The 27,644-nt window shown below is 40.9% G+C and overlaps 2 protein-coding genes across 5 annotated transcripts in view; one reads left to right on the forward strand and one right to left on the reverse strand.

Annotated features, from left to right (window-relative positions):
• Positions 1–828: 828 nt before the first annotated feature.
• On the reverse strand, positions 829–3,406 carry LOC117548733. The gene is made up of 2 exons (XM_034220163.1): positions 1,816–3,406; positions 829–1,608 (listed from the first exon to the last, which is right to left on the reverse strand). Exons 1-2 carry the CDS (start codon positions 3,184–3,186, stop codon positions 1,096–1,098), a joined length of 1,884 nt encoding a protein of 627 aa, XP_034076054.1. The 5' UTR covers positions 3,187–3,406; the 3' UTR covers positions 829–1,095.
• Positions 3,407–8,580: 5,174 nt separating this feature from the next.
• Positions 8,581–27,644, forward strand: part of ints1 (integrator complex subunit 1) — a 28,824-nt gene continuing 9,760 nt past the window's right edge. For 2 of the 4 annotated variants that reach the window (XM_034220023.1, XM_034220024.1), the window contains exons 1-31: positions 8,581–8,883; positions 9,251–9,379; positions 11,641–11,928; positions 13,540–13,736; positions 13,836–13,973; positions 14,060–14,219; positions 14,306–14,411; positions 14,567–14,753; positions 14,991–15,136; positions 15,824–15,965; positions 16,098–16,274; positions 16,360–16,468; positions 18,239–18,359; positions 18,458–18,535; positions 18,642–18,799; positions 19,069–19,168; positions 19,249–19,340; positions 19,438–19,498; positions 19,581–19,778; positions 20,769–20,898; positions 21,260–21,439; positions 21,652–21,801; positions 21,890–22,069; positions 22,174–22,278; positions 24,026–24,193; positions 25,926–26,037; positions 26,119–26,277; positions 26,370–26,516; positions 26,621–26,719; positions 26,974–27,098; positions 27,323–27,577. In XM_034220023.1, the coding sequence (XP_034075914.1) occupies positions 9,325–9,379; positions 11,641–11,928; positions 13,540–13,736; positions 13,836–13,973; positions 14,060–14,219; positions 14,306–14,411; positions 14,567–14,753; positions 14,991–15,136; positions 15,824–15,965; positions 16,098–16,274; positions 16,360–16,468; positions 18,239–18,359; positions 18,458–18,535; positions 18,642–18,799; positions 19,069–19,168; positions 19,249–19,340; positions 19,438–19,498; positions 19,581–19,778; positions 20,769–20,898; positions 21,260–21,439; positions 21,652–21,801; positions 21,890–22,069; positions 22,174–22,278; positions 24,026–24,193; positions 25,926–26,037; positions 26,119–26,277; positions 26,370–26,516; positions 26,621–26,719; positions 26,974–27,098; positions 27,323–27,577 (4,323 nt within the window). In that variant the 5' untranslated portion in view covers positions 8,581–8,883; positions 9,251–9,324. The remainder of the gene's footprint in view (positions 8,884–9,250; positions 9,380–11,640; positions 11,929–13,539; positions 13,737–13,835; positions 13,974–14,059; positions 14,220–14,305; positions 14,412–14,566; positions 14,754–14,990; positions 15,137–15,823; positions 15,966–16,097; positions 16,275–16,359; positions 16,469–18,238; positions 18,360–18,457; positions 18,536–18,641; positions 18,800–19,068; positions 19,169–19,248; positions 19,341–19,437; positions 19,499–19,580; positions 19,779–20,768; positions 20,899–21,259; positions 21,440–21,651; positions 21,802–21,889; positions 22,070–22,173; positions 22,279–24,025; positions 24,194–25,925; positions 26,038–26,118; positions 26,278–26,369; positions 26,517–26,620; positions 26,720–26,973; positions 27,099–27,322; positions 27,578–27,644) is intronic. The other 2 variants (XM_034220025.1, XM_034220026.1) reach the window with 1 other exon arrangement.

The raw sequence follows: 27,644 nt of genomic DNA on the forward strand, positions 1-27,644 counted from the left end.
CTTTACATTTATAATGAATAGTTGGTTGAGAAAGTTCTGATATTGTCAGGGTTCGTACAGTCATTAAAAACCTGGAAAAGTCATGGAATGCAATATTTTTCCCAAAGTTTTGGAAAAGTCATGGAAATATAACTAAAGTTGCATCAAATATAATTTATATGTTATCTAATCGCCAAAATAGTAATACTATAATGATAATAAATACTGTATCGTATAATGAAATGTAAAATGGCAACTGTGGCAGTATTTCGCTGGTGAGAGATGTTTACAATCACGCCCTCTAGTCTACAGGAGCTACTATTTGATATAAAGATGCCAGGGAAGTGCAGTTTCAACAATGTATGGCTTCTAAAGAATAAGTACCAATTGTGGTTATCAAAAGACATTGACCCAAGACCAGTGTTGGGGAAGTTACTTTTAAAAAGTAGTGTTTGCTCGTTACTCGTTACTTCTTTAAAAAAGTAATCCCTTACTTTACTTAGTTACCCTGCAAGGAAAGTAACTTTTTACGTTACTCGTTACTTTTATGTTGCTCGACTTTGGGCAGAACTCCATCTCTGTTCCTAAATGTGTAGGCTTACATAAAGTTCTACATATATGGAGGACATAACAGATATTTCTTTTGTGCTCTTTATTATAAAAAAATGCCACAGAGCACTTAACAAAACATTGGGCTATCAATATCAAATATCAATATAAAATCATAATCATTAAACAGGCTAGCCCCAAAATAGGTGCAAAGCTAGTGCAAATCATATCAATAGGCTCCTTAGGAACAACATGATAACCTCAAAATGGCTCATGTGTCTCAAAATAAAACGTGCCTCATGTAAATCCAACAGAAAAAGAATAACTTCAAAATGTCTTGATATCGATGGCTTGTGTAAATAAAATAAAATGGCATAATACAGCTTGGAAGCAAAGACATTTTAGCCAAAATAAAATCAAGAACAACTTAAAGCAGGACTGGCCTCAGAATTAAAAGGCTATGTTCACTGCATATGCTCACCCTTCTTCACAGTATGATGGCAGATAAAAAAAAGAGGATATTAGGCATAGGCTTGAGCTATGTCTATAGCATGGGTGGCAGGCAACCTATTCCACATCAGTACAAAATGTGCGATTATACCTCATCAGGAGCAGTCTTTCAAAACGTTTATCTGAGAGTCTGTTTCTTCTGGGGGAAAGCACAATACCTCCCAGGCTGAACAGCCTCTCCACCGGTGCACTGGATGGTGTGGCAGTGTTGTATTTCATACACACAGCTTTCACTCGGGGGAAACGGTTGAGGACTTCTAACTCTGAGCCTGATCTCATGTACTCAAATACCTCCGAGTCTGCGCTAATGGACATTGCGTCTTCCTCTTCCTCATCAAAAGAAAAAAAGTCATTCTCATTGGCGCTGCTGTGTGCGGCGGCTTCTCGGTTTTTATTGTTAGCCGGCTCTTCATCACGGGGTAGAGTGCGACACTCCGCGATGAGCAGCGCACGCGCCGCTTCTCTCCGCTCCGCTCCCACAATCCATCGAACTTTAAATTTCGGCAACGTCAAGGCAGCCAATAAAGCTTCACTGCTCTCCAACACTGGTGCGAATCGCGTCCTGATAGCCTAGGACAAAATTATATAGAACAAATAAGCCTAGTTTTCAGACACACGACTCACTAGAGCTCCATCAGGGGAGGCATAATGCATTTATCTTAAGAATATTTATTAAGAAATGTCCGTTAATGGATAGGCATATACATTTATATCATAGACATCGTAGGCTATATATGATGTATATGCCTAGGCTACTAACTTTAAGAATCGGCTTACCTGTACAATTACACCCGGTAGGTTTGCTGTCATCCTCGACAGTCCATTTTGGAGTGCCAGTGTCCTGGACATCAGGGTCTCCAGGGTTGGTAGAAGAGTCCCATAGTAGCAGTTGTCTTCCCCTTGCAATATATCCAGTGCTACCGTCAGGGGTTTCAAAACACTGCAGTATTCCTTTAGGAATAGATGTTCGCGCTCTGTCGGGGCTCTGATGTCCAGTCTAGTACAAAGCGTATTCAAATCTTGGGCCGGGATGTCACTGATGCGGGACAGGGCATCGTGGAAGGAATTCCACCTTGTTGATGTAGGCACAATCATTTTTTTTCCACAGATTTCATCGACAATCTCAGAGGCCAAGGTAGAGCGGCTCGCCTTTGTCCAAAGAGCAGCGCACTTTGCCGTTGCACTCCTGTACACACATTTTGAGTCACTGTTGGAGGACAGCCATTTGTCGATGTCATTGCACGAGATCAAATTGAGTGTATGCGAAGCACACCTGAAATGCGGGGGAAGAGAAAACTGTCCTTCTGTGGCCCCAAGCAACTCTTCCACATCTGTGAAAACGACACCTTGCTCGTCATTATCCTCCTCCTCGTTAGGCTCAGGCGGTGCATACATCTTGAAAGCTTTAACAAAATTAGACCCGTTGTCTGTAACGGTGGCGGTGATCCTATGTGAAAGGCCAAATGCTGAGTGAATCTGTTCCATTTCAAAGCCTATAACATCATATGTATGCCTGCCCTTTATTCTTTTGCATGCGATGGCAGCTTTCTCACGTTTAAAGTTGCATGGATTGATCCAGTGCACAGTGATTCCCAAAAAGCTTCTGTTATGACTACTCCATATATCCGCAGTGGTTGACAGATACGGCAAACTCTCGAACGTTTTCTTTAATTCACTCTCCATTTTCAGATAGCATTCATCCAGATAGCCAGTGAACGTTTTACGATCTGACCATGGGCGCCTGTCTCCTGTTATCGGTATCTTGCTAAGTATCTTTCTGAAAGTGGGAGATTCAACAGTATTGATGGGCAACATTTCTTCGACGATGAACGAAGCTACAAGTTTGTCCAACTCTTGTTTAGATAGGAGAAACTGAAGTTGTAGCTGCTTTGGGCTTGGACTCGAAATATCTTCATTTCTCCGGGGATCTTGAGCTACTAGCTTCATGCTAGCATGTTTTCCTCTCAAATGCTTGATGAGGTTGGCAGTTGAATTAACGGCAGTGGACAAAAGTTTCTGGCCAGGGCACAACGTGCACCTTACACTCACATTTTTCCCCTTATTGTCAACAAGTTCGAAGTAATGGGAATACCTCCATCCCTCGAATGTTAGCGTTGGCTGCGCCTGCTTCTCACTTGCCGTTGCCATCACTGCTCTTCAGTCTTCATGCCACCACCAGCACGTCACGTAGCACGTACAGTGTGGAATGAGAGCTCGTGCCTAATGCGTAAGCACGCAGCTGAGTAGGCAGTGTCACTGTCACTCGTAAAAGTAACGTTGCGGAGAATTGAAGAAGAAACTACGTTACGTTACCAAATGTTTCGTAGTAACGCGTTACACTACGTTTTACCCGAAAAAAGTAGTTACGTTACTTTGTAACGCGTTACACCCAACTCTACCCAAGACGTGCTAAATGCAAACTGTGTTGTTGTAACATATTCAATATTTCGAATATGGGCGAGGCAGCGCATGCTTGCCACATGAAAGAGTCATTTTTTTGGTCATGGAAAAGTCATTTAAAATCATGTACCCTGTATTGTAAATATTGAGATTTTACAGTTTCTTATGTTAACATAAATAGTTGGTTTAAAAAAAAGAGTTGTAATGCTCAATTTGTATTTGTACACATCACATGAACCTCAGTATGGAATATGAAGTCATGAATCAGTCCTGATGTAACTTTTCTGTGGTGAAAGTAGAGTGATAGAACTATTTTACTCCAAATTCTAATTTACACATTTTCATTTTAGACATGAACAACACATGTATATAGGCCTATAGTGTAATTCATATATTTCACTACTTTTGTGAACCAAAAACGTTGGTAAACCAAATCTGAAACACCAAAAAAATGGATGACATGAGTACATCTGTGTTTTCACAAGAGTTTTTAAGTTTTCCAAAAATCTGATTTCTAAGCTAAGTATCTCATAAGACAGTTCTCTAAGGTGAGTGACATTGCATTTCTAGCAAGACCAGAGACTGAACATTTTGATATGTTACACCATGCCATGTTATAAGAAGTACATTTAAAAGGTGATTTAAGGAGACATAAATACCCTTCACTTCAGTAAGATAAGGTAAGGCGATTTTATTTTAAAAGACAATGAAGGCAGGTTATATTGATTGATATATTTATTATATTGAAAGCCAAATTAATACATAGTCCCCTGAATCTGGAATAACGTACAATTTACAGCCTCACAATGTCAGGAACTTTTCATCTACAGATTGCTTTGGTCTGGTTTTGCTCTTCACTGATTGGTTACTGAGACTTTGAACTTAAACGGACCTCCCTAAATCCGACGACTTCTCAGTTGCAGTGGGCGACATTATTGTCACAAGTAAGAAGGAAATTACATACCTAGGATCTATTCTTGAGGCAAACCTCTCCTGTGACAAAATGGCATCCAATGTAATAAAAAAAGTCAATCAAAGAACTAGATTCCTATACCGGATCTCCTCTCTGGTAAACAAAAACACCCTGAAAACTCTGGCAGGAGCACTCATTCAAGGGTACTATGACTATGCTTGCACGTCATGGTACCATAGCACCTCCAAGGCGCTAAAAATAAAACTTCAAACATCGCAAAATAAACTGGTCAGACTACTGCTTGACCTTTCATCTAGAACCCACCTCACCTCTGCCCACTTTGACAACCTAGGATGGCTTAGAGTAGACGACAGAGTACAGCTACTTGCAATGGGCCTGGTCTACAAGATCCACTACACCTCTATGGTACCCATGTACATGTCAAAATTATTCCCAAAGGTCAAGGAATACCATGATCATAACACCAGAGGGAGCTCCACAAATCATGTGAAACCCAGATTTGGCACAAAAAAGGGGGAATACACGTTTCGCAATTATGCCACATCAAGGTGGAACGCTCTTCCCACAACTGTAAAGGAAAGTAAAACTATACTTACCTTCAAAACCTCTCTTAAAGAGCACCTTCGGGGGAGAGCATTGCAAAACTGGCCCCGGTAATGGTACAAATCTCAACCTGTCGTTCAATGGACAGCTTCCCCCCCCCCCCATCTATGTATATACTCGCATTTTAGACTCTGTTACTAACTGTATATCTGTAGACTTGGTATGTCTTAAATGTCCGGTTAGGATGTATTAGAACGAAATCTAAAATGAAAATTGTAAACAAGCAATCTGTATGTAAAAAAACCACCTGTATGTAAATTGTAAATAAGCCATCTGTATGTCAAATATGTCTTATATGTCTTAAATGACATGATGAATTGGAAATGGGGGGACCCTGATGTAAACAAGACGAAAGTCTTTCTCTGGTCTGCATCCCCTTAACAATTGTATGTTTTGAGCTGTACTGTACTGTACCCAATATACAAGCTGTTAATAAACTTTTCAATCAATCAATCAATCAATCAATCCCCGTTTATAAAACGGACCTCCCCGTTAATCCGCGCGAAACTACGCGCAAATCATGGCGCAAATGGCGTTCCATAGCTGGTGACTTTGCAGACCGTTTACATGCAGAAAAACCTTCATAACACAGAAGGGGACGGGTAACCGGAAAAGCATGACATGGGACCATGGGACCCTTAATGTTACTGTTACAATACAGAATAATGGAGACTACTGCCACCCTGTGTTCAATGTGTGGTACATCGCTCAAATTCAAGTGAATTTAGTGTATTCACAGGAAATGAAAGTGAATTTAGTGTATTCACAGGAAATGAAAGTGAATCTAGTCTATTCATAAATAAAAATGTAAAGTGGACAAAGAGTACTAATATGGAGAAGAAAGTGAATCCATTAATCAATGTAATAAAAGAAAAGAAAAATAAACAGAAAATATACCAAAAATCGCCATCATGTATCATCTTTTGTGCTTTATTTGTGCTCTATTAATTCATTTACAGCTCCAAAAACTAATGAAGATGTAGGCTTGCACTTTTCTAAGATGATTTTATACAATTTGTTTTGTTTTTTAAATAATTGATTTATAAATGATTGCATGGGGTAGAAATGTAAACTTGTCTAAATCTGTAGTTAAGTGCAATGATAAAAAATGATGGGGATCAAGATGATAATTGAGATGTCAAAATATATCTTGACACTGACACTAGTGATTGGGAACATTTTAAACAAACACTTACTGAAACAAAAACATGTAATACAGTCAATAATTGTTACATCTGCTGGATACCTCTTTGGTATTTGCTTTGAACATTTGTAGTCAAAATAAGTTAACTCACTATTATCACCAGTTGTGTTTTTCTTAAAGATCAAATGCAAAGCTTTTTGTATAATTGCCAGTACAATCGAAATCATATAGCTACAACACTATCTAAGATATTGCAGTATTAAAATCGGAGATAATATGAGTCTGGAAATGCGCAATATTAATTTTGTTCAACCCCCAACACCAAGTCCGACGATTTATTTTCTCCGCCGCAAGATGGCGGCGCGTGACGTCAGATGTGCCAAACATATTTCCACCTGGCTTATCAATCACAGCGGCTTCCGCCGATAGTACAACTAGTTTCGTCTATCATGTCTGATTCTGAGTAGACTATAGACTAAAAGCTTTAGGAATCCAAACTATAACATATAATAAGTACCCTGTATCAAGATTGATGCAAAACAAGTGAAATTTGACCTTTTTAGAGAGGTTTAGAAAAATAAAGTCCAGGCGCTCTGAGTGAGCCTCTGAATTAGCCCCGAGCGAAAAATGCTCGCAGCGGCTTCCGCCGATAGTACAACTTAGTTTCGTCTATCATGTCTGATTCTGAGTCGGAGGCCACCCAATATCTGGAGTATGTTGTCGACATCCAACCATATCTATACGAGCCTCTGATGTCGAAGAGGAAATACAAGGAAACGTCACCTGATATCACCGATGAAAGTGCTGATGGCGATGATTCAAGTTCGCCATCTGAGGAAGAGGCCGAGGGTGCTGAGAATTGGTGTAGATGTGGAAACTGCCAGACCATGCCTACAAGCCGAGAAAACAAGTGCTGCCACAACTATGGGAAAGTGAAGGAAGAGATGGGAGAAGAAGTCTGCATCACCGACTGTAGGACGTTCGACATTTTCCGTTATGAGTGGAGGAGCGATGAATGAGCTGCAGATAAACTAGAATGCGTGTAGTGAATTAGCCCCGAGCGAAAAATGCTAACCTATCACTCCTAGCGCCCTTATTACTTATCCTAGCTCCACATCCAACACATTGTTTATGATCGTAAAGACACAGAATCTAACGGTGCCCACCTCTATAAGCAATACAACTGCAATTCCGTTATCTGCTGTGCTCCGTGCGCTTTGAAATCTAATCAAAAGTTGTTTACCTCAATTATTTGGCGTTTCTGCATCGCCCGGCTCTTTCGTTCTTTCAGTGGTTTCTTGTGCTGAAATATGGAGGGGACGGCTCCGGGTTTCAGCCACCGACGTGCTATTAATGCTTCTGCACCAACAGACTTGATGATAGCATGATCAACCTCGTATGCATCACACGTGAAGTGATCAGAACACAACCTGCTCCATTTTGTCGGTTGCCAGCCAACACGATTCACTAACAAAATCCATTTTTTGCGGATGATTTGGTCTTTGGGAAATACATGAAAAACTCTCCCAGATCCCGCACCGTTCGTACAACAAAAAGCACAACAATAACCCATGTTAATTCAGTTTTCTTGTCGAAAAACTTGTGACCGAGACTGCCGAGTCGGGATGTTTGGTCCAGAGACTGTTGGCATGTATGACGTCACGCGCGCGGAGGCTGCTGGGGAGGTCATGTCAGAAATTCAGACGGCTTTGGGTCAAGTTTTGTATCAATAAAAAGCTTTTTTTCGGGTGTATTATCTCGATTTAATTTTTTTTTAAATACAGGCAGTCTTAAAAACAACATTTCTATAAAAATGTAGCATATTTGGAAGCTTTGCATTTGATCTTTAAGTGAAGGTCATATTCTTTATAGATATTTATTTGAACTACTTTTAAAACTCGTGTTCTATGCCTGGTATGATCATAGATGAAGCCTATATAGTAGTATGATCAGTTTTGTTTGGAACCTACATAATGCAATGCACAGTTATACAAAAAGTGCCACTGCCACCCAGTGGTTGCAATGAATAACTACCAGTCCCATTTAAAAAAACGTTTTATTTTGAAAGTGTTGACAGGAAGTTTATGCTATTTGGTCGTTCAACTTGATAGTGCAGTTACCTGCTGTAACCTCCAGATGGCACACATCGTTCAACAGAACACATTTTGCACTGTTGTGTACAGTCCTCTGCCCTTTAGTTGGATGGCCATAGCACATTTCCCTGAAAAATCAACGTCATCTTTTACAACAGAAAATTAAGTTGTGACCAACCTCGAGTGATACAAGAGCTTAGTAAACTATTGTATTACTCTTTTCTGCTTTGATGTCTAATGTATTATGAGTTGTAATGCCCTCTGGTGGTCCCAGTGAGTAGCTACTCCTCGAGCGTCAAGTTAGACATAACATAACGATGCTTCCGTTGGACAAAATACAACATAACACGTTTTAGATACAATCCGTAACCATTAGAATAGCGATAAGGAGAGTGTAGGGTTTAAGCATAGCCTAGCTTACATCTAATATCGGCTTTGAATTCAATTTGTTTCTCCTAGACTGCGTTCAGTTTAACGTTATCACCACCGGAGACTCTCTTGGCAGTAGGTGACGCTGTGACTTTAGTTAGCCAACAATATTGATGCAGAGAGGAAGAAGAAGAAGCCGTCATGGTTCTATCGGATAGCTTTTGAGCCGGCTAATGTAATTTGTTGTTAAAATTGCATCTCTTAGACTAACTACGACCCGTTGTATGGGACCGAATAAAAATGTGAGTCACATTTAATTAAATAAGCATGCCAAATAATGTTAATTCAGTGTCATTAATGGGTTTGACACCGTCAACTAGCTAAAGTGACTAACAGCCACATATGTAGCTTTAGCCGCATTTGTTGTCGTTAGCCTAGCAGTTTTTGTCCAGTGTGTAATCATGGATATATTTGGAGTGTGCAGTTTAGTCTGTAACTTTAGTATTGTTTGCCTTGCTAAGTCCTTAGTTTGTGCGATTTGGGGTCGCTACAATTTAATTGATGTTAGCCCTAACCGTTAAGTTGCTTCAACTAGGGTTATTATTACACTTTTATTAACGTTGTTACGTTTGCTAATCTTGTGTTCCTTGATGTTTTTCTCACACACAGAATCCTTCAAGCTAAGTAATGTCACCCGCTTGACCTGCAGTGAATCTGGCTTTGCTTTGTGCTTGTTGGTCAAGATGAATCGTGCAAAGGCAACAACTCTCAGGCGCCCCAGTGCTGCAAAACCATCAGGTACTCCAGTGCAATATTAGTGTTTCTCTACAAACATTACCTTCTTTTCCATGATGGGAGTTTTTGCTTGTACGCTGCAAGAGTCTAATGGCACTATATTTTGTATGCTGTACAGATTGTAAATCCCCCTTAAGATAATATGTTAACTTATTTTGGGCTCTATAAATAAGTTTGATTGATGATTTATATGAGAAACATTTCCCTAGATTTGGCAGATTTTGTAATATTAGCGTCTGCATTACATAATGCTTTTCAAAATGTACTAGACCAGTGAATCTCAACCTTTTTACACCAAGTACCACCTGATAAAATAGTTGGCTCTCCAAGTATCACCATATGACCAATGTTAAAATACAGTCTATGCACAGTTCATGCAGGACTCGGAGGCAAATGTATTCTTATTGTCAGCCACAGCTGACAAAGGGCAGTCTCTCTCTCTCTCTCTCTCTCTCTCTCTCTCTCTCTCTCTCTCTCTCTCTCTCTCTCTCTCTCTCTCTCTCTCTCTCTCTCTCTCCTCTCTCTCTCTCTCTCTCCTCTCTCTCTCTCTCTCTCTCTCTCTCTCACACACACACACCACAAGTGAGAACATAAAGAACAAAACTTATTCTCACACAACAAATGACAACTGTACACACATGTCATTTCCTATACCAAAGTGTGAATGTAGGCCTCCTGCAACAACCTACATTGTAACAGAAAATGTGGGAATTCAGTTCCACAATAATAATGAAGCCTCCAGGAGCAGATGAGCCTAAGGGCTAATAGCTCATCTTCAGTCTGCTGATGTTTGCTATTGCCATTTCTGTGGTGGCAAAGTAAAAAAGAAAAGAAAAAAGATAACAATTAAGGACAAGTGTGTGCTTTTTCAGCGTTTGACCTCGGTCACAGCCTTCTCTCCATTCTTTGCGCAAATGCCTTCTTCCTGAGTCACTTCTCTCCTCCATCACAGCGGCTGTGCATCACTTTTGCGTTGCTTGCGGAGCCTGCGCTTGTGCTCGGTTGATGACCTCCTCCTCATTCACTTGTTCACTTTCGCTGGTAATATTCTCCTCTGTACCCCCTCCCACCCTGGACACAAACTGTTCACCCCCTGAACAGTTTCTTCCCCTCCGCTACCGGCCTCTTAAACAAGGCCCGGCCCCCCACTGGCACTTTACCTTTGCCACATCTCTACATTACATTAATGCATACAATGTTCATACTCCTTTCTGCACATATTCTTATTTCACATTTCATAGTTTATATTCTAAAATTCATCCATAGCATTCTATTTACATTTAAATTACTGCTTTATTTAATTTGTATTGCTATTTAACTGTATTTTATTATGGTGTAAAAGATTTTTAGTTTTATATATTTTATGTATGCGCCGTGACATCAAGTCAAATTCCTAGTAGGTGCGAACCTACCTGGCAATAAACCTGTTTCTGATTCTGATTCTTCTGAATACCTCCCGTTTTGAGCCATGTTTTTAACATCATTCTTCTTTCTTTAGCTTACGTGCAACGTTCGCTAATCGTTCACGGGTAGTATGGTCTTAATTAGCAACGCTAATATGCTTTAAATTTGTTTCTAAATCTAACAACAACAATAGCCAATTAGAACTTATTTAAACCACAGTTTCAATTATCTCAAGCTTATGTTCATTCGTTGTAGTATTTTGATAGTATGATTTATTTTTTAATTAATGTTATTCAATCAAGCCTCGAACTGATGGCACTTGTCCCTATAGCCTGTTTTAAATGGAAGTTGTCTGAAGTCCTTACCACCAGCTGCTCTCGCAGTAATAAGTAGTGCACCTTTCTTACTGTCCTAAATGTGCACAATGCAGTGACTGCTTTTCGTCTTTTGTTTACTTAGTTGTGTTTTCTGTATTTTTTACGTCTGTGTTATGTGTAAGAACCGTTGCTGCCTTCTTGGCCAGGTCAGCGTTGTAAATGAGATGTTGTCTCAATGTTTTCATCTGGTTAAATAAAATGTAAAAAAAAAATATATATATATTTAAAATAAAAAATAAATAATATTTCAGATTCTTCTGCGTACCACTAGCGGGAGAGAACCACTGTACTAGACTATTATATTGCCTTTAACCACTTTATATTTATATATCTGAATTACTGATGATTATTTAGCAAACAATATTATTGTGTAATATTTTGTAAAAGCCTCCCTTTCAATATAATTGCAATATTTTTCCAAAATATCATGATATTTAATTCAAATGCACATCCCTGCCTGACTTTGATATCTGCTTCCCCCAGGTCACCCTCCACCAGGAGACTTCATTGCTCTCGGTTCGAAAAACCAGAGTGGAGACCCTAAACCCCCCGCTGTCCTGCTGAAGCCAGCATCCACAAGTTCAACTGCTGACCGTAAGAGAGAGACTTCCTCCGCTCTGCCGTCTGCAGGTCTATCTGGACTCACCAAGCGACCCAAACTATCCACCACCCCCCCAGTCAGTGCTCTCGGACGACTTGCTGATGTTGCTGCTGTGGACAAGAGGGCGATATCACCCTCAATAAAGGAGCCATCAGTGGTGCCTATTGAAGGTATTTTTTACTAAAGCCTCACACAAATGGAAACACAATGTTTATTCTACACCAGGGGTGCCCACACTTTTTTGGCTGGTGAGCTACTTTTGAAATGACCAGCTCACAGAGGTCTACCAACCAAAAATAAAATCCCAAATTGCAAGGGTTGCTGAATAACACGTTTTATTTATACATGGATAATAGGGCTGCAGCAAACGACTAATTTGATAATCGTTTAATCTATTGATTAATGAAACGATTAATCGACTATTCGGACTATTAATGTATGGCTTGCACAATTTCTCAAACGCTCTTATTTAGCCATCAACTTTTAGATTTAGCTTGAGGTTGTTTTAGGCATGTGTAAACTAGCAATGAAGACAATAAAGATGAATACTTGATTCAAAAATACATATATTATTAAATTAACTTAACATATTGTTTACAAAACTAACATTGTTTTTTATTTAAATTAAATAAATAATATTTCACATCAAAAGAAACAACAATGTTTTAACAAATCGTATTAAATAATCTGATGACAGAACTGTGAACAGAATAGCTGAAACTTTAACAAAATAAAGAGTAACTCAGTTACCTCTAATCATTAACCCATGTTTGTATCATTGAGTTAACTCCGTGTGTTGCTGCTAGCATACATAACACCTGACGTGGAAACGTTACTCGTGGATGGGGCTACAGAGCTGCTAGAAAGACAGTCGAACCCGGTACATTCCTCCGTCTGCATGTGGTGCACTTTTGCTAAATGTTTGACACATTGCTCGTGTTACCGCCCTCACATGCTGAACTCTCTTAGCAAGGAGCATTGTCCACCTCAAGACGGGTAACATTTAACCCACACCTTGGAGCGCTTCTCTCCGCCATCTCCTCCGTGTGTTGCTGCATGAAGCAGAGCGTGTGTGTAAACTGCCCCGCCCCCTCGCGCACAGACCGGGGAGAGAGATCTCGTCTGGATTGGAAAGATCAAAAATACACCGACCATAGACGCATTTGTTTGTCTTTGTGCATGTTAGAAACGAGTTGGCGACACTAAGACTGCGAGATAATGTTTGTGTAGCAATAATACATGACCTTTCTCTTTCTCAACTCGCTACTCGGAGGGAAGTCGCTGTCATATGCCCTGTGAACACTCCGATAATGCCTCTCCACGTTACCTTTCTTTGGCAGAGCGACGCTTGCTTTACAAATAAGGCAAATAACCTTTGAATGTGACATCACAAACAAATATTCTTCCTCCCATTCTGGGTGGAAGTGGTTTGTCTTTAGCTTCTTGCTCGGTCCCGCACTCATTCTGTTGTTTGTCTCTTTAACTTAATTTGAGTTTTCCCGGCACTTGACTGATTTTGTATCGCTTTGCATTCTGGGTTAACAGACTGGAAAGCGATAGGTCGCTTTTTCTGTCAATCAAGTAAACTCCTGAATTAAGTGACAGGGAGACCAAGGGAGGAGGGATCAAAACCTGTTTTGTCTATTTTAACGGAGCTGGATTTTTTTTTTATGAATGACTCGCGATCTACCAGCATTGCCCCCGCGGTCGACCGGTCGACACGTACTGTTCTACACTGTCAAAGAAGCAAAGATAGTTTAAACTCTATTTTTGTATTGTAGTGTCACCATCTCTGCTTCTTGATGAGATTGAAGCTGCAGAGTCTGAGGGTAATGATGATCACATCGAGGGACTGCTGTGTGGAGCGGTCAAACAGCTCAAATTGAACCGAGCAAAACCTGACATAACGCTGTACCTCAGTCTCATGTTCCTGGCCAAAATCAAGCCCAACGTTTTTGCTACCGAAGGAATTATTGAGGTAAGATTTCTCACTGATACTGTGTTAGTCTCACAAATAAACACCCTCCTAAAGTGAATGTTGAAATTTGACTTTCCACCTGTCTGACTCTTGTCTCAGGCTTTGTGCAGCCTCCTGCGTCGAGATGCTTCTATCAACTTTAAAGCGAAGGGGAACAGTCTGGTGTCTGTTCTTGCTTCCAATCTGCTGATGGCAGCCTACGAGGAGGACGAGAACTGGCCAGAGATCTTTGTAAAAGTGAGAAAGAAACACTTGAACCTGCTTATAACTTGGTTTTATCTTAGCCATTTTGTGCAGTTTATTCATATGTAATGTCATTTCAGGTGTACATTGAGGACTCTCTGGGGGAAAGAATCTGGGTTGACAGTTCTCACTGCAAGACTTTTGTTGACAACATCCAGACTGCTTTTGGGACAAAGATGCCTCCCAAGAGTATGCTGCTGCAGGCTGACACAGGCCGCTCTGCTGGAGATCTCAGTGCAGGTACACTGAGAAAACACACTGGCTCGTTTGGTTGACGCAGTGAACAAGTGCTGTAAATTAAGCTCCTTTTTACATTGTGTCTTTAGGTAGCAGCCCTCATCCCTCAACCCCTGATGAGGACGACTGCCAGACTGAACTGCTGATAGCTGAGGAGAAACTCAGCCCTGAGGATGAAGGGCTGATCATGCCGAGGTACGAAACAATTTGCGTGTGTAGATACAATTCCACAATTATATTGAATAAGATTTAGATATTTTATAAATGTATTACAACTTATTTCTTAAGATTTTTGCAAAACATTTTCTCATTTCCTCCACCATTTTGTCTTCCCCTCTGGTGTTCTGTAGGTATGAAGAACTGTCAGAGAGTGTGGAGGACTACGTGCTGGAGGTCCTTAAGGATCAGCTGAACCGCAGGCAGCCGATGGACAACGTGTCCCGGAACCTGCTGCGTCTGCTCACTGCCACCTGTGGCTACAAAGAGGCACGGCTCATGGCTGTACAGAGACTGGAGATGTGGCTGCAGAACCCAAAGGTGAGTAACAAATCCTGAATACCACTTGTTAGTCTGCATAATCCACTATCTTATTGGCAGTATTATACACCTGTAGTAAAATACTTCATTTGGTGACCTAGATACACGGTCAAATTAAATGACAACATCTGTATAATTGTCACGTTTCTTTTGTTTATGTGAAATCATGAATATGTAGATTGATGTCAATAACCATAATGAATAAAGCTCTTTTTCTTTATTGTTGTGTGTGCACAGCTGACTCGCCCTGCCCAGGACCTCCTCATGTCTCTGTGCATGAACAGCATCACCCAGGGAGCAGATGACATGGAAGTGATCTCTAACCTGATCAAGATCCGACTCAAACCCAAAGTCCTCCTCAACCACTACATGCTGTGTGTCAGGTCTGCAGACTCTTGTTTGTACTTGTTGCTACACACAGTGACTTAAGACCCTTTCCCACTGCACAATTATTCAACTTATTTTAGATACAAGACGTGCACTTGATATGCTTTCCTCAAAGCCACCATTGACAGATACAGTAATTGTTCCTCACTGGTTATTTTAAAACATTCAAAGATACAACTTATTACAGGTGTGTTTGTTAGTCTTCTCACTAGTCCAACAATCACTACTTTAGGGTTGAGAGTTTTCAAGAGCAACTAAATAGGTAACATATATTAAAAAGAGTTACCTCTCTAAAATATCCGCTGTTTACTTATCTAGCTTTGTGGGACACACCAGAAAAAAATAAAAGTTGAAAATGTTTCTTTTGCCTATTTTTAGCACTTTTTCCAATGTTTAAGAAAACGTCCATATACTGCTCTGAAAACAATTAAGAGACCTTTTAAGAGGTCTTTAATCTTAATCTCTACATGTATGGCAACCATTCCATTCCAGTGTCTGTTGAATTCCAACTCAGAGAAATGTTTTCAGCAGTTTATAGAATAAAATAACACATATCTATAAATAGTAAAAGCAGAGAAACTGATCATTTTGCAGTGGTCTCTTCAGTTTTTCCAGAGCTGTATGTGCTACGCTTGGTGGAAAAGGGTCGTTTACTAACTGGTGTTTTGATGTTTCTTTTCCAGGGAGCTGCTTAATGCTAACAGAGACAACCTGGCCACGATGGTGAAGCTGGTGATCTTCAACGAGCTGTCCAATGCCAGGAACCCTAACAACATGCAAGTCCTGCACACAGTGCTGCAGCACAGCCCCGAGCAGGCTCCAAAGGTCACTCGAAACGTTCAAATAGTTGGAACAGATAGCAGTTTGGAAATGGTTTTAATAGTAGTATTATAAGTCTTTACAAATGCAATAGTTTCTCTAAATCAACATTCCCCTTGTCTTCCATTGCGTCTGTAGTTCCTAGCGCTGGTGTTTCAGGACCTGCTCACCAATAAGGATGATTACCTGCGTGCCTCCAGAGCCTTGCTGAGAGAGATCATCAAACAGACCAAGCATGAGATTAACTTCGGGGCCTTCTGCTTCGGATTAATGCAGGAGAGAAAGGAGACTATCTATTTGGAACTGGAATTCAAAGTATGTGTTTCTTAAAATCATTTGAGCTTTACTCTTCATGCAGTTGCTCTGAAGCTGTGAATGACCGGCTTTGTCTCTCCCATAGGAGCGTTTTGTTATCCAGGTGACAGACTTACTGACTGTCTCCATGATGCTGGGCATCACTGCTCAGGTCAAAGAATCTGGCCTTGCATGGGACAAAGGGGAGAAGAAGAGTGAGTGCTTTATATTTGTTGTTTTGATGCAATTTGTTTTTGTGCAATCATTAGCATTTTTGCACTTACATTTTCCTTGTTTTAAAGTAAATTGATTGTTTTTAAATGGATTTTTGGTAAGGTCTTGTGGTGACCTTCTTGTGTGACATAAGTAGGTAACTTTGTGTCTAAGGGTGCATTCACACCTAATAGTCCGCTCTCTGGTGCAACAGTTTGTTACATTGTTTCATTTTCAAGGTTCAGTTTGTGTTCAAACGGACTATAAACTTTAAACACAAGTCATGTGCTCGGAAATGCTGTTCAACCATTGGTCAGACATTAAGGGGGTAAACACGCAAATCCCGGCAATTTCTACCGGAGCCTCCGCCATGGAGCATCGGCAGGTTATTTTCATGCTGTTGTTAATCTGGAGAGCATATCAACAGCAACAGCGCATATGATTACATAATCAGACAACGTGCGATACAAAACATTATAACACATATCATGAGACGTTCTGCAGTAAGGAGGGGGTTTCACCGACGACAGGTGGCTCTGACTTTTATGTATAGCTTTTAGTTTTATAGTTGTTTTTACTTTACACGACACTGTTCAACCTGTGTTCAACACATCACTCTGCTTCACTCTTTCACTAAAGAAATGAAGACACCCGCGTTCTTATGACACGTAAATACTAGCTTCCTATGTTTTGGTGCGGACTGCGTTCACACCAGCGATGAACCGCTCCAGAGTTCACTAGCAAGCGGTCCGAGACCACCTCTTTTAGCGGACCAGAGTCCGGTTGTTTAGTTCACTTAAGAGGTCTCGGATTGTGTTCACACCGACCCAAACGAACCGCACCAAGCGGCTAAACGCACCAGGGTTAGATTCAACCGGACTATACAAGGCTGGTGTGAACGCGCCCTTAAAAATGGTGGTTGAAGTGGCTAAATATGAGTGCACAGGTTTTCAGGGAAAACAAACACCTGTCCGCCTTTCATTTGAACTAATGACTAGGGTTGCAAAATTCCGGGAATTTTCAAAGATGGAAACTTTCCACGGGAATAAATGGGAATTTCTGGGAATAAACTGGGAATTTTCAAAATTGAAGGTTGGCTCTTCATAGGGAACTTAAATGTAGTTAGGGAAAGTATATTTTAGCATAATCTTGACTAAAACAAACAGATGCCATTCAAGTACACTTATAGCACACTGCTTACTGCATGGCTATTGAGACCACAACCCCTCCATTCCTCCATCACATGCACAGATGAGTAATATTTAACTCAACATTCCTATTTTCGTTCTTCAATTAAACAAATAATTGTTCAATAAAATAATTAAAAGTTGTTCTGTTCTACTTTAAAAAGAAAAAAAGGTCTGTTGAAAAGTCATGTTTTTTGTTTAATTTTGCATCGAATATTTCCAAAATTCCCCAGCTTAACTTCCCATGGAAAGTTTCCGGAAATGTACCGGAAACTTTCCGCCCCTTTGCAACCCTACTAATGACACTGTGGTTTAGTTTGTTTAAACTTTAAAGCAAGGTTTTCACTTTTGGTGATTGTCCTTTTTAATTTGAAAAATCCCAAAAGTTATTTTGCTGAACAAAACATGTTTGTATCATTAACTATAGTTTGCCATAGAGCTTTGCAATAATCCAAATTCCAAGTGATTATTTCAAAGGAACCAGGGTGATGCTAACCTTCGGCTTGGGTTTTATTAATAAATCATCCCTGCTCCATACTGTATGCTGGATTAGCTTTGGTTTGAATGTGTGTCTGTTTGTTTCAGATCTGGAGAGCCTGAGGGCGTTTCAGAATCAGATCGCTTCCATCCAGAGAGACGCTGTGTGGTGGCTTCACACCGTGGTTCCCTCCATCAGCAAAACTGGCGCTAAAGACTACGTTCACTGGTCAGTCACTCTATGTGCTGATGTGATTATTGTTAAACTGCACAAGCTTATCATATTTCTTGCTGCTTTATATGAGACTTCTCTCTTTATGTCCGCAGCCTCCACAAAGTGCTGTTCACAGAGCAACCTGAGACATACTACAAGTGGGACAACTGGCCTCCGGAGGGTGACAGAAAGTGAGTTTCCCCCAATATTTAGATTGATTCTTATGCAGTGTCACATATTACTTGTACTTATATACAGATAAAATGTGATTGATAGATTATTTTATTGTTTCCACAGTTTCTTCCTGCGCCTCTGCTCTGAGGTGCCTCTGCTGGAGGACACACTGATGCGCATCCTGGTGATCGGGCTGTCACGTGACTTGCCGCTGGGCCCAGCAGATGCCATGGAGCTGGCGGATCACCTGGTTAAAAGGGCTGCTGGAAGTCAGTCTGATGGTGTGTGAAGGTCCACTTAGGCTGTATCTGTAAACGGTCAAAGTCAAAGCTGTGTATTACTCCCTGGCAGAATATTTGGACATTTGGTAAACACTTGTGGTTCTGTTTAATCAGCAGGCAACCCAAATCTTTCTTAAAGCCAACTTCTTATTTACATATTATCCTCACAAGTTGCAAGAAGAATGTTAGGGAGGTACGAACAAAGGAAATATGGTTTTGGATGTAATTGTTTTTTGAATAATAGAGCTATTTGATTATCCCTTTTAAAGTAGATTTGGAGGTCCTGAAGGTGGAAAGGATCCAGCTCATTGATGCTGTGCTGAATCTGTGTACATACCACCATCCGGAGAACATCCAGCTGCCTGCAGGGTACTACAACCTTCTTATAAAAACACTTTGGGGTCATACAGTTTACAGTCTAAAATAACAAATCATTTTTATTGTTTAAGGTACCAAGCTCCCAATTTGGCCATATCTGCGTTGTATTGGAAGGCATGGCTGCTAATTCTCGTGGTGGCAGCTTTTAATCCTCAGAAAATAGGTACAGCACACCTTTTTACATGTTGCATACATACAAATAGCTATTTCTAACTATTAAATGTTCTTTATTAATATTATCTGATGTTGTTTTGCTTTAGGTCTGGCTTCCTGGGACGGCTACCCTACACTGAAAATGCTCATGGAGATGGTTATGACAAAGTAGGTGTTCATTTTGTATAGAATAGTTCTGGATAACACATTCAAACAACTCACACATCTCTCTCTGGTATCTCCTCCACAGTAACTATACCTACCCTCCCTGTACCGTTGCGGACGAGGACACGAAGACGGAGATGATCAACAGGGAGCTGCAGATCTCCCAGAGAGAGAAACAGGAGATCCTGGCCTTTGAGAGCCACCTGGCAGCAGCCTCCACCAAACAGACCATCACAGAGAGCAACAGCTTGCTCCTGTCTCAGCTTACCAGTCTGGATCCACAGTAAGAGAGCAAGGGGAATTACGTCATGCACCTAGTTTATGGTATTCGTAAAGAAAAGGCCTCGAGGACAGTAATTATACCATCCTACTCTTTAAGACAGGGGTGTCAAACTCAAGGCCCGGGGGCCAAATCCGGCCCGCGACTTCATGTTATGTGGCCCCGCAAGAGCTTCCAAGGAATATAATACGTTTATTATACGGTTACATGCCGCTTTACAGAAGCACGTTGCCCATAAACTACATGTCCCACAATGCATCTAGTTTTGTGACATGCGCACTGAAGAGACTTGCCATTATTTGCCCTAGACTTCTGCTTTCAGACATAGTTAATTATGAAGTTATTACCCTATCCCATAATAATCCAATTCAGAGGAAATAATGTATTTATATTTGTATATTTATATAGTCTTAAAAGTTACAACCGGCCCTTTGAGTGCAACCATAATGCTAATGTGGCCCGCGATGAAATTGAGTTTGACACCCCTGCTTTAAGACAAGTCAAACTCATTTGATTTGTACCAAAGTCAATATCACCAAATACAAATTACTTTACTATTTTCACAACACCCTCCCAAAAACACTTTATAGGGAAACAACATCAGGAAAAGCTACACAGGAAGGATCTGACTTTCTGAATAGACGACATGCATTAGGTCATGTGTGCACAGAATAATCAACCTAGTGAAATGACATAATAGGATGACAAAATGATACATCGCTATGTTGCTAAGCAGACACAACCACCATTAAGCCTCACAACGTCCACTTTGCCATGTAAGCTGGGAAGAGGATGGGCCAAACAAATGAAAAGAGTGAAAAAAGAGATGCTAATTCTCCTGATCTTTATCCAAAAATATAGCAGCTATAACCATGACAACATCTTATTGCTGTCAGACAATTATGTAAGATCTATTATTCAATGTAAGCTTTTAAGTATTGATAAACAAGTCTTATTGCTGTGTCTTTAAGACGGTTTTGTGTTTGTGTTCAGGGGTCCTCCTCGTCGACCTCCTCCTCAGATCCAGGAGCAGGTGAAAACCCTGAACCAGTCTCTGCGTCTCGGACATCTCCTCTGCCGCAGCCGCAACCCTGACTTCCTCCTCAACATCATCCAGAGACAGGTAATGGACAGGGACCGATACTACACACTACAGAACTGCCCAAACTGTAACACATCTCTGCTACTTATAGTACCAACAGATTGTCTCTATGTACGTCTTTCTCACAAAACAACTTTTAAAATAGGGATTGTTTCTCAAAAAGCTCATCATTTGCGAAACAGACTTGCTTTGGATTCAAATTGTTTTCAATCAATGTTGAACTTCAACTGGAGAAAACCTGTTGATGTTGAGTTATTTATTGTCAGCAAAAACATTGATGAAGATTAGTGTGAGCCTGACTTAAATAATACAACAAATCAACACATTATTCTTAGGCTTCAGTGTGTGTCTTATAACTGTTATCACTTTCCATCCCCCCCAGGCCTCCTCTCAGTCCATGCCGTGGCTGGCTGATCTGGTCCAGTCCAGTGAGGGCTCTCTGGACGTGCTTCCAGTGCAGTGCCTGTGTGAATTCCTTCTGCATGACGCAGCGGATGACAGTCTGCCAATAGAGGATGATGAAGAGGGAGAGAGCAAAGAGCAGAAAGCCAAGAAGAGACAAGTATGTTGATTACTACACCATACCATACTGTTGGCAGGCAGCAATTACTGAAAAACAACCCTGCTTGGACATCGTCTGAATTTGTTCTCAATAACTGGTCCTTATAAGTCTCAGAATGAAAATGCTAAATTTAAACTTGAGCTTTTTATTCTTGTGAGCAGCTCATTACTCACTCTTGCATAATCCTGAATTATCATCTGTCTTCCTGTTAGAGACAGCAAAAGCAAAGGCAGCTGCTTGGACGGCTCCAGGATCTTTTGTTGGGTCCTAAGGCCGACGAACAGACAACATGCGAAGTGCTGGACTACTTTCTGCGCCGCCTCAGCTCTTCTCAGGTGGCATCCAGAGTCCTAGCCATGAAGGTACCGTATTGGATCCAAATGAAAACTGCTTTAGAAGTATTGTGTTACTGTTGAACAGAATTATTTGACATGATATTCTTGTGCGTAGGGTTTGTCGTTGGTGCTGAGTGAAGGAGGCTTGAAAGATGGAGATGAGCGGGATCAGCCCATGGAAGAAGATTCTGCTGATGCTGAGCTGTTGCCGGGATACCAGTGGCTGCTACAGGACCTCCCAAAGCTCCCCTTGTTTGACAGCGTCAGAGGCATGACGTCCACCGCCCTGCAGCAGGTTGGTGATGACTTAACAACTGTCAATAACTGAATGTAAACCTTTAAGAAATGTTTTATAATAATGGAGTTTAACACTTGTCTTGTCTCTCTGCTTTCTTGAAGGCTATTCACATGGAGACTGATCCACAGACCATCAGTGCCTATCTCATATACCTATCCCAGCATGCACCAGTGGAGGAGCAGGCTTCTCATAACGATCTGGCTCTGGTAATCACTAAATCCATCACATCGTTTTTCTTTAAGCAGATGGATCTGACATTTCTTAATATGATGAATGAGACACCTATCCAGAGTTTCGAGATGCAGACAGGCGTATAGACAGGAACATTTTTGCAAAAGTAATAGATATTCAAACACCTAAAAACAAGGAACACCTAAAAAAGGAATACTTGTTTAAGCATACTCTATATTTGGAATCATTTCAATGCTTTCCTGTGCTGCCAGAAATCCCTTTTTGAAGAAGTGAAGTGTTCGTCCAAGCTTTCTTCTTTGACTAAAACTGAAATGTAACTTGGCAGAAAAACAGAATGCCTGGGGCCTCATTTATAACGCTGTGCGTAGGATTCACGTGGGAAGGTTGCTTACGTAGTAGAAATCCAAAAAATAGTTACAGAAATGTTCCGACATTTTCCGATTCACCAAACATTGCGCACCGGCGAGGAAAGTGCGTACAGCACTTCCTACGCCGGTTTCCCTTTATAAATCACAATCGACTCGAAATGCGGTGCAGCTTTTGCGGGCTTCACGTAACGCCCATATTTGCCTATAAATAGTCAAAGAAACGCCCATTCATTCATTCATTCTGACTGACTTTATGAAGAAGATCGCAGGAAATGACGACAGAACAGCTAAAAAATACATCTCACACCGTGTCAGATTTTGGTTATTTTGGGGAGGTGGAGATAAATCATATTGTTTGGTGGATGCAGTTTGAACCAGAGTAGCAGCATGGAGGTCGGATCGTCACCAAAATAAATAAATAAATGGCCCGAAAAAGGTTAATGACAAAAACAATACACATAGCCTTCCTCAGGCAGTGTGTTTGTACCGGGGACAGGAGACCCCCCTTGATGAGAGACTGTAAGAAGTGAACGGGGAATCCCCCCGGTGTGGAGTCATGACGACTGGATCTGAATTATGTTTTTGTATTTGGTGGTTTGTGTTCCAGCTGTCGTCCCTATATCCACCAGTTAAAGGAAATACAACTAATGTGTTGTGTTATATTAGCTGTAAAATTTACCACATATGGTGTTCTTAGTTTCCATACCTCCTGTGTTTTACGAGCGACTTATCAAGTCTTGGCATACGGCATAAAACACGATTAAACATGATAGTATATAAAACCATGCTCGTATCAACAACCTATAGAAATGCAACACGGCGTCAGTTTAAAGTAATTCTGTCCTCCTGCTTACCGCATCATTTATGAGAAAACATTTCATAACATTAACACAACATATTCGAGGTGGTTTTCAATAACATATCCGTATTTATTTATTTCTCCAAGTTATGTTTTTGTGTGCACTGAGGAGTCGCAAACAGGCGTTTGTTTAATCATTTTAAGATTGGCTTTAATCAATGTTTGAAAATGAATTCTTCATATATGATAAATGAGAGGTAACATTTTATTTATGGTATTATTTCCACATATTTCTCTCCATTCTTCCTTCTGCCAATGGTGTCGCAGTTAGTATTTTATAAATCGCAAACATTGCGTAGAAACTGGCGTACGCCATCTTTTGAGCGTATATCCCTTTATAAATGAGGCCCCTGGTCTGCATCTGCCTTATTAGATTTGTCTGTGTTTATAGTGTGACTTTGGTGAATTCAAAATGCCAAAGTGAGTTAGATCATACACTATTACCTCATACACTCAAACGGTCCCTTCTATGTGTTTTTTCTTTAATGGAGCAGTACTGACATGAATCATCTGTTCCTCTATCACTCTCTACAGGACGTCGCCCGGCTTATCGTGGAGCGTTCCACCATCATGAACAGCCTGTTCTCCAAGCATTCCTGCAGACCTGAGTCTAATGCTGTGCTCAGTGCCTTCCTCACCATCTTCTCCACATACATCAGGAGGATGAGGAAGACCAAAGAGGGCGAGGATCTCTACAGCTGGGTGAGCCTTAGCAAGAGTTTAGTTACTAATTGAGCCTAGTGACCCACATTTCTCTGTGATTATTTATTCATCTTGACAATGAGTGCAAGAATGTATCCTAGTTATCGATTAAAATGCAGAATATTCTAGATTATTGTTTTGTCAGTCCAAAACCCACTTTAATAAGAAGGGAAAAGGCTCTTTGACAGGCTGTAATCAGCATATTGTAACATTTCTGCACAAAAATTTACCTTAACCCTCTATGGCAGGGATGGGCAAATGGCGGCCCCCACCTCCTCTTATTGCGGCCCTCAGATGAATTAATAAACAATTTAATTAATTTAAAATATATATATATTTTCTTTTTTTATTGTTTTACTTGTAGTACTGATACCGTCCACTAGACTCCTAGTTACGTCGCGAGCTGCGTACATGATTTCAAATACCGCGAAATAATCTGTGATGCGTTTGTGTGTATTGTGTTTGTTTCCCGAGGAAACACTCCCAAGAAACACCGGCTGTTGTTATGCCTGCTGTGATGTTAAGTTGCCTCTTGTAATTATGCCGTTACAATCTAAAAAGTTGTATTTATCATCTGAATTTGGCGAAACAAGTTTAATATTCTAAAAACCAAGACTTTGTTTATTTGAAATCAGATGAAAACACACTGTCACGGACCCTGCCGTGTTATCTGATTACTATACGCTTTTCATTCATAATTTCAGCGGGAGGGAGGGGGGGGGGGGCGCTGAGGAACAGCAGAGTGCGGGTTGACAGGTGTCTGTGTTGACATTCCCCTTATTGTGGAATAAGGGGAATGCAGAGACTGGCTGCAAGTGTTCAAGTTAGACAACTAATGTCTGGGTTAGTGTTCATGACTTCATGTTTATGTCATCTTAATGGTTTATCTCAATACACACACATTTTCCGTGCTTTCCAATAGTTTAAAATAGTTTTATTCCACTGTTAAATAACCTGTTCAATACAAACATGCCACTTGTAAAAATGAAATAACATTTCTGTGAACTGATATTTGTTTAGTGAGCTTATTAGAGGGTGTTCCCTTTGATTGTAAAATGTCAATGAAGATGTCAGACTTAGTATATTTGTTAATAATTACATACAACACATGGAATTTGTGTGTGTGTGTGTGTTCCAAGTGAATCTGCGGCCCCCTGGTGGCCAGTACATCAGTTATGTGGCCCCCACCACCATCAAAGTTGCCCATCCCTGCTCTATGGCATGCCCTCAGGCAACAAACCACTTTTTTTCACAGCCACAAATACATACACACACATACACAAATACATACACACAGACACACACACCCACATGCACACACACACACACACACACACACACACACACACACACACACATACACACACACACACACACACACACACACACACACACACACACACACAGAAAACCTTTTGAATTCATAGAGTTGTTTTTTCTATTTCTTCTGAATGGTAGAAATCCTTGGTGTTTCGATACCCTCGTAGCACATTGTTGCCCTGAGGCAACAAACCAACCCCTGGTTGAGGGGTGTGGGGGGGTCACATTTTATAATTGATATAATATCAGGGACCCCTAAGCTCCTAAAACACATGGTGAAACATTTTTTTCCTCCCAAAATAAAAAGTCATGCCATAGAGGGTTAAAGATTATTTATATATAAAAATAGTTGCGTCTCTCTACTAGGCACTATGGGGTGACAAAATGTGCTTGACAAATGTTCTTTCTTCAGTCAGAGTCTCAGGACCAGGTGTTTCTGCGTTGGACTACAGGAGAGACCGCTACCATGCACATACTTGTAGTCCATGCCATGGTCATCCTGCTGACTCTGGGGCCCCCTAAAGGTAGTCATGTTCACTTTCCCGTTAATCGTTTGCAATGTTAAATGGGCTTTGCTAATGTGTTTACCATTGTGCATTTTACAGGAGAGAGTGATTTCTACGCTCTTTTGGACATTTGGTTTCCCGACAAGAAACCCCTTCCCACTGCCTTCCTGGTTGATACCTCAGAGGAAGCCCTTCTGCTGCCTGATTGGTTAAAACTGAGGATGATCCGATCAGAAGTCTCTCGATTGGTCGATGCAGGTACAACTTGCCATAGTGGACAAGAAAAGGTGTTGTTCACCATGTAAATAAATGAGTACTTCCTCACAAAAGCATACATGTGTCTCCCTCAGCTCTACATGACCTGGAGCCTCAGCAGCTGCTGCTGTTTGTTCAGTCCTTTGGCATCCCTGTGTCCAGCATGAGCAAACTGCTGCAGTACTTGGATCAGGCTGTCTCTCATGACACTCCCACGCTGGAGGAGAACATCATGGACAAGCGTAAGAGTGCTGCAGATACCTCACGTTTAAAATTGTTAAAGATTTTGTAGATATTAAGACTTATTTACTTATACTTATATCATCTTGTATTTAACCTCCAATAGACTACATGGCCCACCTGGTTGAAGTGCAGCATGAGCGAGGGGCCACTGGGGGGCACACGTTCCATTCCTTACTGAGCTCCTCTCTTCCACCAGACAGAGGTTGGTGAACTCCCAATGATTGTGTATGAGCTCGTTTTATTTTATGACATCGACAGAAGTTTTACATATTTTACTGTCGCTCGTAGTGAAGGTAGTTTTACGTACAATAATCTAAATATGTTTAACAATATAAAAAATGTTTATACTTGAACAAATTATTTGATTTGATAGGGCTTTAAATGCCAAGTGTCTGACCAGGAAATGTTAAAAAATAATTGTATGACTCCATGTCCTGACTATGTCTGTCCTGATAGATGCTGCCGAAACAAGTAAGGCCAAAGTTACCGTGGAAACGCCGCACAGCTCTGTGAAGATGAGAGCAGCCAGTCAGCTTCCTGCAGTCGGGCCTGATGACGATCTCACTGGCATGATGCTTCAGGTGGGATGTACAAGCTGTTTTATTAAATGTCTCTGCAATATGATATTATTTATCATTTTTGGATAACATGTGCATGAAAGACAATTTTGTGGCTAAATCTCAGATGTTATTGTTGTTAAAAAAACAAACACACTATAGCAATAGTGTATCCTCATGATTTCTTCCAAGCTGTTGAGTCTCTTTTTTGTCAAACTGACCTGTTTCTGTTTCCCTCGCTCTTAAAGATATTCCCTATGAAAGTGGACCCTCGCTGGCACGGCCCCCCTCCCAGCCAGCTCTCCCTGGCCTTGCAGCAGGCCCTTGCTAAAGAGCTGATGCGGGCCAAGCAGGGCCAGATCCAGCAGGGAGGGCTGGCTTTCCGGCTCCTACAAGCCATTGCAGCCCTGCTCACCTCTGCTCATGCAGGGCCCATTGTCCTGTCAATGCACCACAGCCATGCCCTCTCCTGCCCTCTCATGCGCCAACTGCACCTCTACCAGGTAAGGCTTGCTTACAATCAGCATATCATTCCATTTTCAGTAATAAAAGGTTGGAATATAACATTTA

Source organism: Gymnodraco acuticeps, unplaced genomic scaffold (assembly GCF_902827175.1).
Source record: "Gymnodraco acuticeps unplaced genomic scaffold, fGymAcu1.1, whole genome shotgun sequence".
Taxonomy (NCBI): domain Eukaryota; kingdom Metazoa; phylum Chordata; class Actinopteri; order Perciformes; family Bathydraconidae; genus Gymnodraco; species Gymnodraco acuticeps.